At 32.5% G+C, this 18,384-nt stretch overlaps 1 protein-coding gene across 1 annotated transcript; it reads left to right on the forward strand.

Moving 5' to 3' along the window:
* The first annotated feature begins 844 nt into the window (after positions 1 to 844).
* Positions 845 to 6,891, forward strand: LOC113513641 (fibrohexamerin-like). The gene is made up of 5 exons (XM_052901133.1): positions 845 to 996; positions 1,916 to 2,138; positions 4,796 to 4,932; positions 5,315 to 5,425; positions 6,717 to 6,891. The coding sequence occupies exons 1-5, from the start codon at positions 948 to 950 to the stop codon at positions 6,851 to 6,853; spliced, it is 657 nt and encodes a 218-aa protein (XP_052757093.1). The 5' UTR covers positions 845 to 947; the 3' UTR covers positions 6,854 to 6,891.
* The last annotated feature ends 11,493 nt before the right edge of the window (positions 6,892 to 18,384 follow it).

The following is an 18,384-nucleotide window of genomic DNA, read 5'->3' on the forward strand; positions in this document are numbered from 1 at the left end:
GTAAGAGATTACCAGAGGGAGACTTTGTACAAAAGTCGATTGCTTGGGTACCTCTGTCCTATTCGTGTTTCAACCGTGAAGCAGTTGTGTTTGCATGGCTGTGTTTCGATTTGAAGGGTGGGATATGGCGTGAATTTAAAGGGTACAGATGAATAACACCTGAGTCCACAGGAATGGCAACGCATGGGGGGTATCACGGGCGAAACAGTATACTCTGTTATGTCCATGGTACTGCTCATGTGTATAGGCGACGGTTACCACTTTCTATCAGGTGGACCGTCAGCTTGTTTGCCATTCTAAGTTGTATAAAAAAAAATGTATAAAATTTATTTGAAAAGAATACGAACTGAGTCTCTTGTCAGTTCTTCTCACCTCGAAATCATTCCGAACTGACGGTAGATTTGACATATCATATGAGTCTGGAATAGACCATGAATAAAAATATTTGGAATTGAACGGTAAATATTGCGTATAAGAACCTGAAACCAACAGCGCACTTGAAAACTGGAAATAGTCCGGTCGATATATCTAATCTTAAAACAGTACTCAGTACGTAAATGGTCTATGACGTCATAATTCTCAAATACGTAAATATCAAAATGAAAAGCCCCAAAAAAAACATACAAACAATAGATAACCAGCCGCTATTATTCTTGATTATCCAGACTTGTGCATTGTAATTGACAAATATATAGTTTGCGCGGGAAAAATTTAAACATAACTCTTAAGGTTCCGATAATAGAAACCAAATTGTACTTTTACAACAACAAAACTAACTCTATTGAACGCGTCAATAAATATGTTTGTTCAACTGATCAAACAAAATAAATTGTCTTTTCACCAACTTCTAGAAATGTCACGGTGTTTTTCTATGAGTTCTTTTTGGGATATTCAACAGTTGCTTCAGTGGAGGTAACCTTAGTGGTCGTGTCTAACTGCGTACCAACATGTTGAAGTTTATCATATTTGCTCTCACAGTGGCTCTGTGTGAAGCTGGTAAGTTGTGCAAAATTTCATAGATCTCTCTAATGCTTTTGATAAATTCTCTTATTGCTTATTAATAAAAAAAAACTTTAAAGAATTTGGTGTATATGTAACGTATATGTGTCGAAGGATTTCCTCTAATGTCTAAATTTAAATGTTAAGTCAGTTATTCTTATAACTCATTGTTTATTTCGATGTACTCAGGTGTATCTCAGGGTACGCACCTTGGTCCCTTGCTAAATTGATAACATTTCTATTGTGGGTACCTATACGCCTATTATGTTTAAAATTTATGTACATTTTTATGTATATAAAGTTAAAATAAATTGTCATAAACGACAAACATTGTACTTCCCATTGTCCAATTACATATAGTTGCCAATAGTTTATTTTATGATATTTTAAGAGAGACGCTGCTGCCAAACCCTCGACCGTTAAGTTGCTTTAATTGCTTCTTACGACACCCACAGGAATGGAAGTTTATGTAGTTAAAGATTAGCAATTAGAATTATTTCATTGCTGGGTTATAAAAAACCAAAGTTATATCCATAGGGAGACTTTGTACAAAAGTCATTTGCTTGGGTACCTCTGTCCCATTCGTGTTTCAACCATGAAGCAGTTGTGTTTGCATGGCTGTATTTCGGTTTGAAGGGTGGGATATGGCGTGAATTTACAGGGTACAGAGGAATAACACCTGAGTCTTCAGGAATGGCAACGCATGGAGGTATCATGGGCGAATCAGTATACTCTGTTATGTCCATGGTACTGCTCATGTCTATAAGCGACGGTTACTACTTTCCATCAGGTGGGCCGTCAGCTTGTTTGCCATTTAAAGTCATATAAAAAAAAATTGTTTCGTGGCAGCGAAGCCGTTATTTGTCAAGCAGTGGGTCGTTTAAATCGGCAGTGAATTTGCAAAGTACTATTTCAGGGCCAGCCAACAATGTGGTGAGACCATGCAGACTTGATGACCTGAAATGTATCCGTGACAACATATCCGCTAACTCGAACTGCAACGCCAACGTTCGGGGTTCGATTCCCTCGGAATATGTCATCCCCAGATTCAATTTCGAGACGCCATTTTTCAACGCTTCGTACATAGACAACAACTTGATCATCAGAAACAACGATGCTTGCCGGGTCTCGGAATTTTTGTGAGTATATTCAGAAGTATAATGGAATAAAATAATAATGGAATGGTAACCACGCCTGCGCTAATTTCAATTGGCGGGACACCAGTGAGAGGTGAAAAGTGAGAATAAAAAGGCATGTCAGTTAGCCCATCGTGATGAATAAACCAGGAATTCAGCACGATGGTTTCTAGGAGGGGGGGGGCATGTGGAGGTCAACCTTATGGGGCAATGGGACTGATAGTCCGCATTACTAACAATCCCATTCCCCCCGAATTAGATATTAGATAGATATAACATTCATTACTTGTGAATTCGCCAGGATTCGTGGTATACGCTTCACTTTTTTATGCAATTCAGAATGGCAAACAAGCTAACAACATGAGAAGTATCATCGACATCATACCATTGCCGTGTTGCCATTTCTGAGAAATATGTCGCTTTGTTTCAGTATCCGTTATTTTTTTTATTAACCAGTTAAAAAAAAAAGAGATGGTACTCAATTTATCGGAATCTTTCATTGTTGTTATGTTTGTTTCCCAATTACTCGAAGACGCCTGGACCGATTTGGAAAATTAATTTCTTATCTGAAAAGATATACTTACAGATTGATCCCGTAGACATTGTATCAAAATCGGTTCAGAACTTTAGTTTTTAAATTTTGATGAACTGGATTTTTTTTTAATTTTGCTTTGAATGAAGTCTATTTTTTTCTGTGAAACGCAATTTCAATTTCTCATTGCATTATTTGTTGCGTGCAAACACTGCTTCAGTTTTTACTTGCAATAAGACGCGTACTGACGTAATATTTTTATTAATTCCAGACCGTATCATTTGTACCTGAATATTTATTTTTAATGTAAAATTTTACATTAATTTATTTATTTGCCAGAAATACAGTTACGTAATAAAATGTTACAATTTGTTTTTTACTGTTCAGTATATTACGCCCTTACATTATATAGATAAAACATCCAGGCTCATAAACGGATCAACTTTTTGTTAGCTAATTGACAAATTTATTTATTTTACAAGAGGCAGTCCATGCACAAAAGCTTTCTGCTTGAGTATTTTATCCCAGTCGTATTTTTTATTATAAAGTAGTTGCGATCGATTTGTAGGGTGGGATATGGCAGATATAAAGGTACGGAGGCATAATACCACAGTACTAGGGAGAAAGGTTTAAATAATGGGATTTAACAGCCCCATTGCTAGCCTAATATTCCCTATCAGGTTGACTTCCATGTGATTTCTCCTGGACAATTTTCAGACGAACATATCACGATGGGCTAACTGAACTCTTTTCATTTTTGCCTATCTTTCATTAGTGTCAGCATATATCGTTAGCGTATGCGACGTTACCATTCCATTACCACCCATTATAAAAAATACAGTACTTACCAGAGGGAGACTTTGTACAAAAGTCGTTTGCTTTGGCTATCTCTGTACCATTCGTGTTTCTACCGTGAAGCAGTTATGTTTGCATGGCTGTGTTTCGGTTTGAAGGGTGAGATATGGCAGTGAATTTACAGGGTACAGAGGAATAACACCTGAGTCCTCAGGAATGGCAACGTATGGGGGGTATCATGAATGAAACAGTATACTCTGTTATGTCCATGGTAGTGCTCACGTCTATAGGCGACGGTAACCACTTTACACTTGAAGCGTAAGCTTGTTTGCCATTTTAAGTTGAATAAATAAATTAAACATATATATATATATATATATATATATATATATATATATATATATATATATATATATATATATATATATATATATATATATATATATATATATATATATATATATATATATATATATATATATATATATATATATATTTCACATACAATAATAAGACAAGTACGGAAGGACAAAAATAAGAAAAATAAAAACAATTAATTTATAATTGTTTATAGCAAATTTATTTGCGTACAACCGTAATATGACGTCACGTTATGTCATCTGAACAAATAACAAAGAGGTCGATGTTATTAAGTTTATATTCCACAACAAATGGCGCTGATTACGAATTAAAACAACAATACAGCGCGCGAACAATGCAAATATACACTTGTTTTCAATAGGTGCGACCATTTTTAATTTTCGGTGTTTTTTTTTAAATGACAAACACATTGGCGTCATTGAAATTAAGCAATGATCAAAAGGACATAGTGATATCTGTACCGTTATATTATTATACCATTTTATTGTTTATTTTACGATTTGTTTATTGTTATTTTTTTTGTGATTAAATGAAAAATTAGGCATTAAATTTTTTTGTCTCTTTCAAACTGATGGAAAATTGTATAGTAATTAACGTAACTCATTCCATTAAAGTAGTGCTAGTAATCAATAATAAGGTTTAAAAAAAAGTATTAATTATTCTTAGAAAAAAAAAATTGTAAATTTAGTTTATGATAAACAGCAATTTAGTAAACAATTAAATTAAAATAATAGGTTAGAAGACAGGTTTAGAAAAATACAAAATCATAACCAACGACATCAACTCTTTATATTGAAAATTCTTAATGGTCTCTTTTTTTACACCATAGACAAAGCAACTACAGATTAATTATGACTACATTATAGTGTGTTTCATTATTTTTTCTTTTTTTTTTTGCGGAAAAAATTGTATATACATTTTTTTTTTGTTTCAACAATTCATTTAATTGCAGCTTCAATGTAAAAGCTGACACATCTGTCCTGTCTGTCGACTGCCCCAACTTGGACTTGGAATCCGACCGCACCCTGATCCAGCACGCATCATTACAGGAGGATACCACGTACAACTATCACATCCGAGGAATCTACCGTGAGTGTTCCGCTGTGTAACCAATTTCTGTAGAATTTAATTACAATATAACCAAGTTTTGTTGAAGTTTATCAATCAATCAAGCATTTATTTTAATAAACACGGGTACAGCTATAAATTTCATGTTATACGATGTGTAGAGGGCTATGTTTTATCGTCATTGGGCATAGAAATATTATTATTACATACATTTTGATTTTATACAACTTAGAATGGCAAACAAGCTGACGGCCCACCTGATGGAAAGTGGTAACCGTCGACTATAGACATGAACAGTTCCATGGACATAACAGAGTATACTGTTTCGCCCATGATACCCCCCATGTGTTGCAATTCCTGAGGATTCTTATTACATTTTTTTAACAAACCTATTCTATTTCAGCACTGATCCGTCTAACGACCAATCTCCTCAACGCAGACCGACTAAATCTTTGTAACGCATTCACATATGCCGACGTCACTGCTCTGCCGATATTCAAGATCGATCCTAAAGGTAAGGAACCAATTTTAATAAGTATTTGGACTTTTTTTTTATATAACATAGGGAGCGAACAACCTTGCGGCTCATCTGATGGTAAATAATTTTTGCCGCCCATAAGCACCAGCAACGACAAAGATATTGCAAAAGTGTGCCGGCCTTTTAAGAAGGTATATGATGTATTACTGAAGGTTTCTGTTTGGGAATACTTCTGCTGGGAGATTTTCTTATAACCCCGCTTGCGATAATGGTATACGCTGGTGGTGCACCAGTGAGGGATGAAAGGTGAGAATGAAAAGGTAGGTCAGTTAGCCCATCGTGATGAATACATCTGGAATTCAGTACGATGGTTTCCAGGAGAGACCACGTGAAGTTCGACCTGATGAGGTATATTGCTAGTAATGAGTCTAGTACTCCGCATTACTAATAATTCCTCCCCCCTACCTTCCACTGGGAGTTGGTTCCATACTTTGATTGTGCGTGGAAAAAAATATCTCCAGAAATGTATGATGGAAGATTTATTTATTTACTCCGCCACTCGTCGAGATGGTCGCAATAAAAAAACTTTATTATTCCCATACAGGAAAGATACATTGCAAAAATGATGTCCCTAATGCGGTTTCTGGTCGGCCCACTGACCTCTTTACATCCTTGCTTACCATTCACTGGCACTGTGCCAGCATATACCAATACTACTGCTTTTAGTACTCTATAACCATAATTTAAAAACTTCTCTGGCTACTTAGGAACTGCAGTTGTCGGATTCCTTATATATACCCAATAACAAAAGACAATTAATCAATTTTTATTATTAATCAATTCAATTTAAGCTCAATTCTTTTATTACGTCTTTTTACACAGATAGGAATTAAAAGTACCAACAAGAATAAACAGGAATTTTCTTTATCTGTTATACCTTAGATTATGAATTAGTATGTAAGTAAATTTATATTAAGTCTATGGTTTATCCCAAAGTGAAAGGCAAAGGCCACTGTCCATGCAGCTTATGTCTATCGTAATGGTTGTCTCAAATTTCTTCAGTTATACCTGTTGTAAAGTCGAAGATAAAGTCATTAGAACATATATTTTTTTATTTGCCAGAGCTTTTCTTTGCAATTACCTTAACAGACAGTCTACTTGACACTTATCAAAACGAACAACGATTCCTGCGCTCGCTTTAAAAACTTTTAATAGATCCAAAAACCTTTTCTGCTTTTCAAGATATCTAAATACAGGACATGCTAAATGTAATTTTTGAACATTTTGTAGTGAGTGATGTTCCAAAGTGTATTTGTTTTTTTTTCAGACAGACCAACTGCCAACTTCCTGTCCCGCGACCTGTCCTTGCTCAACATCTACGAGAGAGAGACGTTCGCGTACCGCGCTCCCCAGCTCATACGCCAATTTGTTAACTCACTTATTTGTGATTTTGGCTGCCAATAAGATTACCTTTAAAAGTCCGTTCGGACAAATTTTTTTTATTTGTGTTTTTGTTTTTGTCCTTTTTCTCTCTGCAGGCAAATTTGTGTAGGCTATAAACTAAATATTTAAAAAATGAAAGATATGATTGTTTGTTTGTAACGGATAAATTAAAAAATACTCAACCGGTTTTAAAAATTCTCTCGCATATAAAAAGTTACATTATAAGCAAATAACTTTGGGCTGTATTTTGAAACAAAAAGATATCTATCTATGCGAAGCTAGTGCAGTTCTCTAGCTCTATATACAGACAAGATCAAAATCAGACTGAGAAAATTAATCTATGCAACCATTTATATGCATCAATACTTTAAAAGGAATTTATATTCATAGCGTTAAACAACTACTCATAATTATATCTCCGTTCACAATATGGATAGATATGAAATAAAAAAAAATACTAAAATTATCACGTAAAGACTGGAAATGAAACTAGAATGAAATATTCAATTAATTAATCAATATTTAATTTGTACTACACTATTTAACATTAACAGACTGTCTTGTGTTCGGGTAAATTACTTGTTCGTTGTTTGGTCGTTTATTTACATTTTCATTAAGTTACACAATATTGAAACAAACTATAATTTATTTCATTTGAAAATGTTACTTTTTAAATTATAGAATACAATGAAGTGGTTGCATAGATTTCGTTCACACTTTTTTTTTGTTAGAAATGATGTGGACCTTGTCAGCCATTGTAATGTTATAAAAAAAATAATCAAGCCTTCTTTGCATAAGTTGATCGTGTCTGGATACTTTTTAATGCCCATTTTTCCTTTAATTTTAAACATGAATTATATCACCTTGATTTATTTCACCGATAAAAAAATCATGCAAAGAAGGCTTAAAAAATAACATTGAAATTGTTTTGAAGATGTTTAAATTTTAATAATTAAGATTGTGTTCCACAAAAATAAACCAACTTCAATTATGTTAAAACCAGTTATTTTGGTTTAAAAACAGAAGTACTGAATTAATTTTGAAAAAAATTGTATGAGATCAATCGTACAGACTCTTCTTTTAAATAAAAAAAGAAATCCCAAATCGATTTACAACTGACGGAGTTATGTTACCAAACAAAAAATAAATACTACCACATTGGAACCTCCATCTTTTTGAAATAACTTGAAAATAGAACAGCATTTTTTTTTGTCTGAGAATATCAAATAAAGCTACGGATGAACATTATTATGCCATACCATATTTTGGGTTTTTTTTTTATATTTCACTAATTAGATTCTAATCATATTAGGCATACTGAAATATGCATACGAGTATGTATGTACGTTGAATGTATTTTCAAAGAGTAAAATGTAATTTAAAACACAATTGATACTTTCATATTAATTGTAGCTTTATTTTTGTCTTTTATTATTGGGAATAAAATAACCGCAATATAATATTTAATTTTTTGTAATTTATTTCGTATCATTAAATAATACTTGAACATGTGTATCTGCATTAAATCATTAGAAACTGGAAATAAAAATTATTGTAAAAAGCCTAACACTTTCCTTTATTAATATTTATATGTAGTCTAACCAATATTTTTTAAACTGCTGTTGATTTTCGCCACCCCGCCACAAACTAAAGTTTCATCCCAACCATCTGGACGAGTGGCGGTCCTCCACCGTGCGTTTTTCAAGGCACTGTCTTCCACGCACAACCGCTCTGGAATCAACTTCCAGCAGCAGTATTTCCGAACCGATACGACAACATAACCTTCAAGAAAAGAGTATATTCCTTTTTAAAAGGCCGGCAGCACACCTGCAATGCCTCTAGTGTTGCAGGTGATCATGGGCGGCGGTAGTCACTTACCATCAGGTGAGCCGCATGCTCGTTTGCCCCCTGTGTTGTAAAAAAAACCTATGTAGGTATGTCATGTATGTATTCTTATTTTACGGTAGCACGACATAATATAGTACGATATCGTTAGGGTTGCCAACTGTAACATATATAATATTATTGAATTTTTTTTTATACAACTTAGAATGACAAACAAGCTGATGGCCCACCTGATGGAAAGTGGTAACCGTCGCCTATAGAAATGAGTAGTACCATGGACATAACAGAGAATACTGTTTCACCCATGATACCCCCCATGCGTTGCCATTCCTGAGGACTCGGGTGTAATTCCTCTGTACCCAGTAAATTCACGTCATATCCCACTCTTCAAACTGAAACACAGCTGCTCCACGGTTGAAACACGAATGGGACAGAGGTACCCAAGCAATTGACTTTTGTACAAAGTCTCCCTCTGAATTAATATATCTTATGCTATATTTCAATAGCAGTAGCTTGAATGCTTTAAAAAAAAACAAGGAAAGATACAGCGGCCTATTCTGAAACGTCATTTCTTTAAACAGATCTATAGAATTAAAAATTGATATCGCATCAAAATCTTTATTATAAAGACCGATGTAAAGTAATTTACTAACAGACTTAAGTAAAAATTATTATATATTATTATATTAGTTTTTTGATAGATCATAAAACAGTAATTTCACGAATAAATCAAATTAAAACAGATAAATTTAGAGAAATGGCGCGTCAGAATCAACCCCATTGTCTATGGAGCGTTCTTTTTTTAAATGTTTTTATTAAAATAAATAGAATAAAAAAAAACGTACAATTATCTTTTTCTAATCTTAATAAAAATTTTATATTTTTACAATTTATTTAAATATACTATGGTGTACTTAGTATTTCATAGAGCTGTCCAATTTGCATATCCAAATTACATAAAAAAACAAAAACAAAAAACAGCAGAATGTTGGCAAGAACAGTGTCGTACTCGGCAATTTAGTGGCGTCTCCATACAACTATCATACATTTCGATGTCTTATTTTAAAGTAACGATAAATTGTTCACGCTATGGTAAATTATAAAATAACCCAGGTAGTTGGTACTCACTTACATATTGTTCATTAAAAAAAAAAAGAAAAACCAGAGGATTTTTGGAAATAAAACATTTTTTTTTTTTAATTTTTTAACATTTCTTTATTATTTATAAAAAAAATCATCACAATCTGGAACACTATGCTTTAAGGACAATCGAAAGGCGAAGCTAACTTTTATGTAATCCCTTTTTTTTATATTTGACACAATTATTTACAAAATCCTGGCATACCTTTTAAATAACAGAACATAAAATGCAAGTAGCTAAACTAAAACAGATTTTTTATTACCCAATCAATGATCTATCTATCTATCCTATTTAAGAGCTGTCCTCTCGTCGGTGGAGCTCTTGCCACTCACTACGATTTGCAGCGAGTCTCTCCACCTCTTGATACGACACGACACCAACTCCTTCCTTGATCCGCCTGATGTAACTATGTCTCGGTCTCCCTCTCCCCCTCCTTCCTTCTATTATAGAAGGTAAGCTTCTATTATAATGTTCATAAGTTCGTCGTGTCGTATCAAGTGTACCAACATTTTTCCCCTTCTGTCCTCAATAGTATACCAATGATATACCATTGAATTTTTTTTTTCTAAATTACTAAACTCTATACAAAGGTATGCTAAGATCATTTAATAATTATGCCAAATATATATAAAAAAAAGGATTATAAAATAACGTATTTATTTATCAACACTGTAACATTTTTATTAACTCTTTTTACTAGAACGATTGGAAAAATATTTTAACTATTTTACAATATGGCGTTGGATGGCCGATTACATAGTACAATTTTATTGCCAGAAATAAAAAAAAAATACTATATATATATATTTTTTTTTATTTGTGGCAATATCCATTATTAAATTGTATGTAGCATTGACACACTGACTAACGCTGGACTAATTAAAAAGTAACTAATTAATTCGTATTTTTTTTTTTTATTTTAATAGAAGACGATAATGAATAAAACACGATTTTTTATTTTTAAAATACACAATCGGTCAATGTATGTCCGTGGTACTGCTCATATCTATAGGCGACGGTTGCCACTTTCCATCAGGTGAGCCGTCGGTTTATTTGCCATCCTAAGTTGCATAAAAGAAAATACTAGTCCAGCATAATTCAGTGTGAAGTTAGACACTATTTTTATATTATAAAAGGCATGCCGCAGTCTGCGCTAACATAACGCCTAGACATCAAACAACATAATATTGTCCGAAAATAGGGCTCAGTTCACATATGTACGTTGAAAACATATCGCAAAGTCGAACTATCCAGCAGGATACTGGACTTCTATACTCTGTTATAACTGTAAATAGATGGGGGGGGGGGGGGGGGAGAGGAGTGGTTAATAAAGAGATTTTTTTATTTTAGATAATGGATCGGTAACCACGCCTGCACTAACGGTATACACAGGCGGATTACCAGTAAGGGATAATAGGTAAGAATGAAAAGGTAAATTAGTTATAATAGTTTCCAGGTGGAACCGCGTGGAGGGCGATCCGCGGCGAGGGTATATTGACAGCAATGGGGGGTTGACCACCATATTTCTAACAATTCCTTTTTAAAAATGAGGATTAATGACTCCAATACTAATAATATACTCTTTTAAGTCGACCTCCACACGGTCCCTCTCGAAACCATCGTAGTTAATTTCTGGTGAATTCGTCACGATGTACCAACTGACCTGCTTCATCCTCACCTATCACCCCTCACTGGTGCCCCGCCAGCGTATACCTATAGGGCAGGCGGAGTGGTTACCATTCCATTTACATGACATTAAAAAAAAAACTATAGAGGTACCTATGTCTATAGTTTATAAATCCTGTTATAAAGGTGTAAGCACAAATATTTTATAATAGGTAACATACAAGTGTGAACTAAGCCTTTCAAATTTATGGAATTAAAAAAAAATACAGAAAAAAAAAATCGAGCAAGAATACAATAATTTAATGCAGAGATACAATTTTTTTTATATATATTTTAGTATAATGTAGTTTTGATTAAAATAAACAAGGTATCCCTATAGAGTTTTAGCTACAGTAACCGCTTACCATCAGGTGGGCCGTTTGCATAGCAAGTCAACAATTACCTCATTAACATGCTCGACAAATTGAGAGCCAACTCACTTATCTCGACAGTGATAATGGAAAAATACATGCATTCTAAATTCAAATTAAATCAAATTAAAAAAAAAAAAACATTACATCTCGTTTGTCCATTTTATCCAAAACCACACATTACAAAGGTAAAATATATCAATACAAAGGCATAAAGGACGTATAAAATAATAAAGTACCCCAGAGGTAACATCTATCAAGTGACAAAACAAAACGTCTACAGAGGTAAATTATTTGAATTAAAAAAAAAATAGTGTTACCCCTGAGGTAAATACGTCAAATTAGTAAGGTATTATAAAGGTAATTAATACTTTTTTCTTTATCTATAGTCGTCTATGATAATAATAAACACGAATCTCTTGTTCATCACTTTTAACACTATCTCTAATATCGAAAATAAGATTTTTTGAAAATTATTTAAAGTATAACTATATAAAAAATACTATGAACGATATTAAATATATGAGACATTTTAAGGCCTGTTTCTAATCAACGGAGCGCACCAATTAGTCCAATTCAATGATAGTCAATTAATATTTAATGTCAAAATATATGATATGTAACAATTACACGACTAGGTCACAATCAAATGGCATCCCTAGTTCACTTTCCATACTGTAACCAGAATAACACATTCCTCAAACAATCGCTTTTATATAATAGTGCATTATAATTATTTATATCGGCTTTACTTGTGTACTTTAACTTTAAGGTTGACAGACAAATTTTTGCCTCAATTGGAGCGATACAGCCGCGAGACATCCTTGTAAATAAGGACTCGTAAATGGTTGAAAATAAATAATTATAATATATTATTAATCACGATATGTATTGTTAAATAAATTTGCAAGCTGAAAAATGGCTAAGAGAGCTAGTGGACATTTTTCAGCAAGTATATACTTGATTTGATCAAACTCGTGAGAACTGTAACGCATTATTGAGAAATTTATAAATTTTAACACTTATGTAAATTTTATAGTCACATAATGTCTTATATATTCAATGTAATTTCAAGTATTTACTTAAAAATGTATACTAACTTTTATAATGTTAACATTTATTAAATTAATTAAAAAAAAAAATCATGAGAAATCTGTGTACATTATACAGAAAAAAAAACGCGCCAAATCAGTAATCTCCTCTCCTAAAGTTGGTTAAAAATCCTAATAAATATAGAAACAATTATGGCACTCACATTAGCGTCTACTATGTACACTTAAATCTATAAGGAAACCATCGTAACTTGTAGGCACGTAAAAATCAATTGCCGTTACCCCGACGCGCTCCATTCGATTTGAACAGACCTTAAAAATCTTAACAATAATTACCTCATTACTAATCAACAGAGAAATATTATTCGTGGACTATTTATTCATTAAATATTACGCTAAAAAGGCTTTTTAGAGATTCCTTAATATTCACATTATGATAATTTTATTATCTTTAATTACAATCCTCCGAAACACCCTTCGTGCTGTTCAGAAATATTTCGTTGTTTTATGAGTACTTTTTTTTTTTTTACTAAATATTTACATAAACGCACTACTTTGTCTATTAGACAATGTCACGCTTTATACACATTGGACGTAAAGTTTACGTTAAAAAAAAAAAAAGCATTTTAATATCATTAGTCGATTTTATCGACTATAACTTAAGTCGATATTGCGTCCATAGACTTTTTTTTTCATTTATTGTGACTTTGGCGAAAGCCATCAGCCAACGTCCATAGACTATCAGTATATCCTTTTTTCTTTTTTAATTACAATACACTTAAAGAATGATAAATAATATTTCGAGTGTCGATTTAATATCAATTTTTATAATAAAAATAATTATTAATAATTCGATTTTTTGCACACTTAAAGAAATTATAGCAAGGGTCCGATTAAAGACAGAAAAAAACCGGGAAAACGTCGAAAACGGTAAAAAATAACGTTTAAAAGGGCATAAATATTTATGTTTTATAGTTTTTTTTTTATTTTATTTTTTTTTATGACAAGTGCAGGAAAATAAAGTAATATCTATCGACTGATTTCAATAATTAATATAAAAAGTAAAATGCCTATAAGAAAAAATATGCAATTTTTAAAAATTGTAATAGGACATCTGCCAACATATAATAGTGTGTACATAATTACTCAATTTAAAAGTTTAATTAATAAAATAATTTCGAAACACTAACATATTAATTAGATAAGTAAAAAAATAATATTAAAAGTATAAAAAAATATAATAATAATAAAATCTCAAAATAAAATCTCCAACAGTTTTATAGTATACATTTTTCGCATTGTTTTTTTTTATAAAAAAAATTGTGTAAAATAATGATTCTTTTTGAGAAAACAACAATAATTATATCAAATATATATTACAGGGGGGAAAGGGATTGTTAGTAATGGAGACTGAGAATGCTATTGCTAGCAATATACCCAACCAGGTCGACCTCGCAGTTCCCCCTGGAAACTATCATGGTTAATTCCTGATGAATTCATCATGATGTGCTAACTGGCCTGTTTTCATTCTCATCTATCACCCTTCACTGGTGCTCCGCCAGCGTATCCCGTTAGCGCAGGCGGGGTTACCATACCATTTTCACCCATAATATATATATATATATATATATATATATATATATATATATATATATATATATATATATATATATATATATATATATATATATATATATTACACAATTTGAAAGTTTGAAATATTGGTTTTAGTGTTAAAATTTTCGTAATTACACATTTTTTTATTTTAATGTAACAACTACCGTTACGTACAATTAGATCGAGACAGCTACAGCTAGTTTCGTGATCATTCGGGACCCTTAATCGTAAGGTAAACGTACATATGTGTAATTAGGTCGAGACAGCTAGACTAGTTTCGTGACCAATCGGGACCCTTAATCGTGAGCTATACGTAAACTGGTAATTAAATTAAAATGTTAATTTATTTAATTTTGAATAAACTGTCCAAGGTTTTGAGCATGTACTATAGAAAGATATGATATAAAGACATACGCCCAATAGAAATGAGTTTCATACAAAGGAAAACCATTAATTTACCTAATATTTATTATATTGTGGGGAAAGGGATCGTTAGTAACGCGGACTACCAGTCCCATTGCTAGCAATATACCCTGTCAGGTCGATCTCCACGTGATCCCCACTGGAAAGCATCATGCTGAATTCCAAGTGTATTCACCACGATGGGCCAACTGGCCTGCTTTCATTCTCACCTATCATCCCTCACTTGTGCCGTGCCAGCGTATACCGATAGCGCAGGCGGGGTTACCATTCCATTATCTATTAAAAAAAACTACCTAATTACGGGGGGGGGGGAAGAGATTGTTATGTCAACCCTCTGACACGTACCTCACCCCCTTAACGTGAAAATTGTGATCACACATTACAAAGTTATATTTTTAATACCAATTAAATAGTTATTAAAAAATACATGCCATAAATCAATTTAAACTGTAATAAATAAAAAAAAACTGCATAATAGGCTAGCAAATAAGTGTTACTATAGTGTCCAGGAATATTTACAAAATATAAAATAGGGCCAAATTTAAAGTACCCGTAACAGGCGAGCGTGTATGAAGAGATTGATGAATGTGGAGGAAGCGAAAGAGGTCTGTTTGTATCGAAGCATTTGGTGTTCCATTGTTGCTGCCTACCGTAATGGGAGACAGACGTGACAGATATGTATGTATAACATAGTGACACATTGTAAAAGATTGACTTTTTTTTGTATTACAAATAACGTTTAAAAATTTAACATGTTATTTCATTATATTATTACATGTTAAAGAATTATTATGTCATTTTTGTTATGACTGTTGCACGTCAGTAACGTCAAAATGTTTTTTTTTTTAATAAGACGTTTTACGGCTCTGGAAACTTGTCCTTGTGTGCCAAGATGCCATATTTTTAAATGCATTCGCAGTCACTTCACCACAAATTACAGAAATACACATCACTTCACACTACAACTTATCCATTGTATTTACAAGAAATTTATAAATCCATTGTAATACCATATGACCTTGTTGTAGCACATTTTTGGCAATACAATTCATTCATTCATTCATACATAGACTCCTCTTAATTCGACATTTGTTTTGTTGAGAAGAAAATTAGAAAATTATAACATTATAAGTAAATGATTTATAATTAATATAATATTTATTATTTATTTATTTAAACTTTAATGCACAGTGTAATTCTATGTACATATGGCGGACTTAACACCGGCCGGTGTTCTCTACCAGTCGAGCATTGGGCGAACAGAGAAATAAGTAGGCGGCGCATTATTGAATAGAGGAAATATATAAATACTTGATATATTCATATAATATAAACATATTATTATTTATTCTGTTTCCACTGATTTTTTTTTTATTGTAAATTAACGATAATATTAAGGACTTATTAAAATTACCAAATCGATTTACAACTGATGGGGTTATGAGGTAATAAACGTGAAAAAAAAACACAACCGAATTGAGAACTGACTTTTTTGAAATCGGTTGAAAGTGTTGAAATTTTTATACATTTTTTTTAATAATTGAGTTGTTATTACTCTGAATTCTATTTGTATTTGTTATTTAAATTCATTTTTTGATTTACAAACGAATTTTGGAATGCTATTATTTTATTTTATTTATTGTACTATATTATTTATTATTATACCATTGATATACAGGAATAAGCTAAATATGTTTATATAAATAAAAAAAAATATAGTAAACAAGAATTTGAAACAAAAAAAAATATACAATAAGTTAATTGACGTAATCCATTCCTTAAAACCGGTGTTAATATTTTTTAAGTCTCAAAAAAATCTACAAAAAAAATTATAAAAAATAAATTCATTTTTTCGAAAAAAAAAAGACAATCTGTTTCAATGGCATTACTTAATAATAGATATATGTGTAAAGGAGGGCGAGGGATGAGCGACAGCGTCCCTCTTAAAACATCAACCAGAGGGAAACTTTATACAAAAGTCGAATGCTTGGGTACCTCTGTCCCATTCGTGTTCCTACCGTGAAGCAGTTGTATTTGCATAGCTGTGTTTCGGTTTGAAGGGTGGGATATGGCGTGAATTTACATGGTACAGTGAAATAACACCTGAGTCCTCAGGAATGGCAACGCATGGGGGGTATCATGGGCGAAACAGTATGTGTATGTACTGTTATGTCTATGGTACTGCTCATGTCTATAAGCGACGGTTACCACTTTCCATCAGGTAGGCCGTCAGCTTGTTTGTCATTCTACGTTGCATAAAAAACAAACTGTAGCTCATTACGTTTTTGGAAATAAAAAAAAAAATATTGTACAGTATGTTAATTAATGTAATCAATTCTTTAAAACCAGTATTAGAATTCATAAATAAGGTCTAAAAAAGTTTTTTTTTTCATAAAAAACTTTTAATATTACCAAAAAAAAAAAAAATATTTTTTTTTTAAATAAGATCAACCTGTGTCTATACCACCACCACCCACCTGATGGAAAGTGGTAATCGTCGCCTATAGACATGAGCAGTACCATGGACATAACAGAGTATATTGTTTCGCCCATGATACCCCCCATGCGTTGCCATACCTGAGGACTCAGGTGTTATTCCTCTGTACCCTGTAAATTCACTGCCAACTAATCCCACCCTTCAAACCGAAACACAGCCATGCAAGCACAACTGCTTCACGGTTGAAACACGAATGGGACAGAGGTACCCAAGCAATCGACTTTAGCACAAAGTCTCCGTCTTAATAATGTTTTGTTTATTAAAAATATACTTGGGCAGAGTTAAAGAATAATAAATGAATTATAATAAAAAAAAATAAATAATAACGCACGAATGTAAGCCACTGACGCAATATAAATAGACGAAGACTGAATAAATTTATATATTAAGAGATTATGGAGATCAAATTGAGCTGCTTCGTCTTCGGACGAAACCTTACAAGTTCAATGGCAAATAGATAGTTGGGTATTTCGAAATAGACATGGGTAATAGACTGCAAGCGTGGCAACTGCTGACAAAACCCCCCTTCTTATGGGGGAGGGCTGTGTTCAGCAGTGGACAGTTAACGGCTGTATGATGGTAATGAGTAATATCGGTATCATATCAATATCTATATATTGGGTTCTTATGAAACAAAAAGGTTATCGCCCTTTTTTCCACCGTCATCATCATCATCATTGATATCAGATATCTATATTTTATTCAATCACGTTATTAAATACAATATTATACACTGAATAACCGGTATTTAATGTATTAGATATCGATATATGTATTTGATATATAGATATTGCACAACGATATATTGCAATATACTACCCATTTCTATTTCGAAGTCAAATTTATAAGTGATAATACTTCTCACACGAGCTAATAAATTGTTATTACAATTTAAAACAAGATTTCATACCATTGATAACGCCTTGATACTGCGAAATCGG

This window comes from Galleria mellonella, unplaced genomic scaffold (genome assembly GCF_026898425.1).
Source record: "Galleria mellonella isolate WM207_F2 unplaced genomic scaffold, CSIRO_AGI_GalMel_v1 utg746, whole genome shotgun sequence".
NCBI classification, from domain to species: Eukaryota; Metazoa; Arthropoda; class Insecta; order Lepidoptera; family Pyralidae; genus Galleria; species Galleria mellonella.

Excerpts from the sequence above, each read along its gene's own strand:
- LOC113513641 (XM_052901133.1), top strand. The coding sequence starts at position 948 with ATGTTGAAGTTTATCATATTTGCTCTCACAGTGGCTCTGTGTGAAGCT. Across the intron at positions 997-1,915 it reads AGTGGCTCTGTGTGAAGCTG|GGCCAGCCAACAATGTGGTG; the intron begins GTAAGTTGTGCA and ends GTACTATTTCAG. Across the intron at positions 4,933-5,314 it reads TCACATCCGAGGAATCTACC|CACTGATCCGTCTAACGACC; the intron begins GTGAGTGTTCCG and ends ATTCTATTTCAG.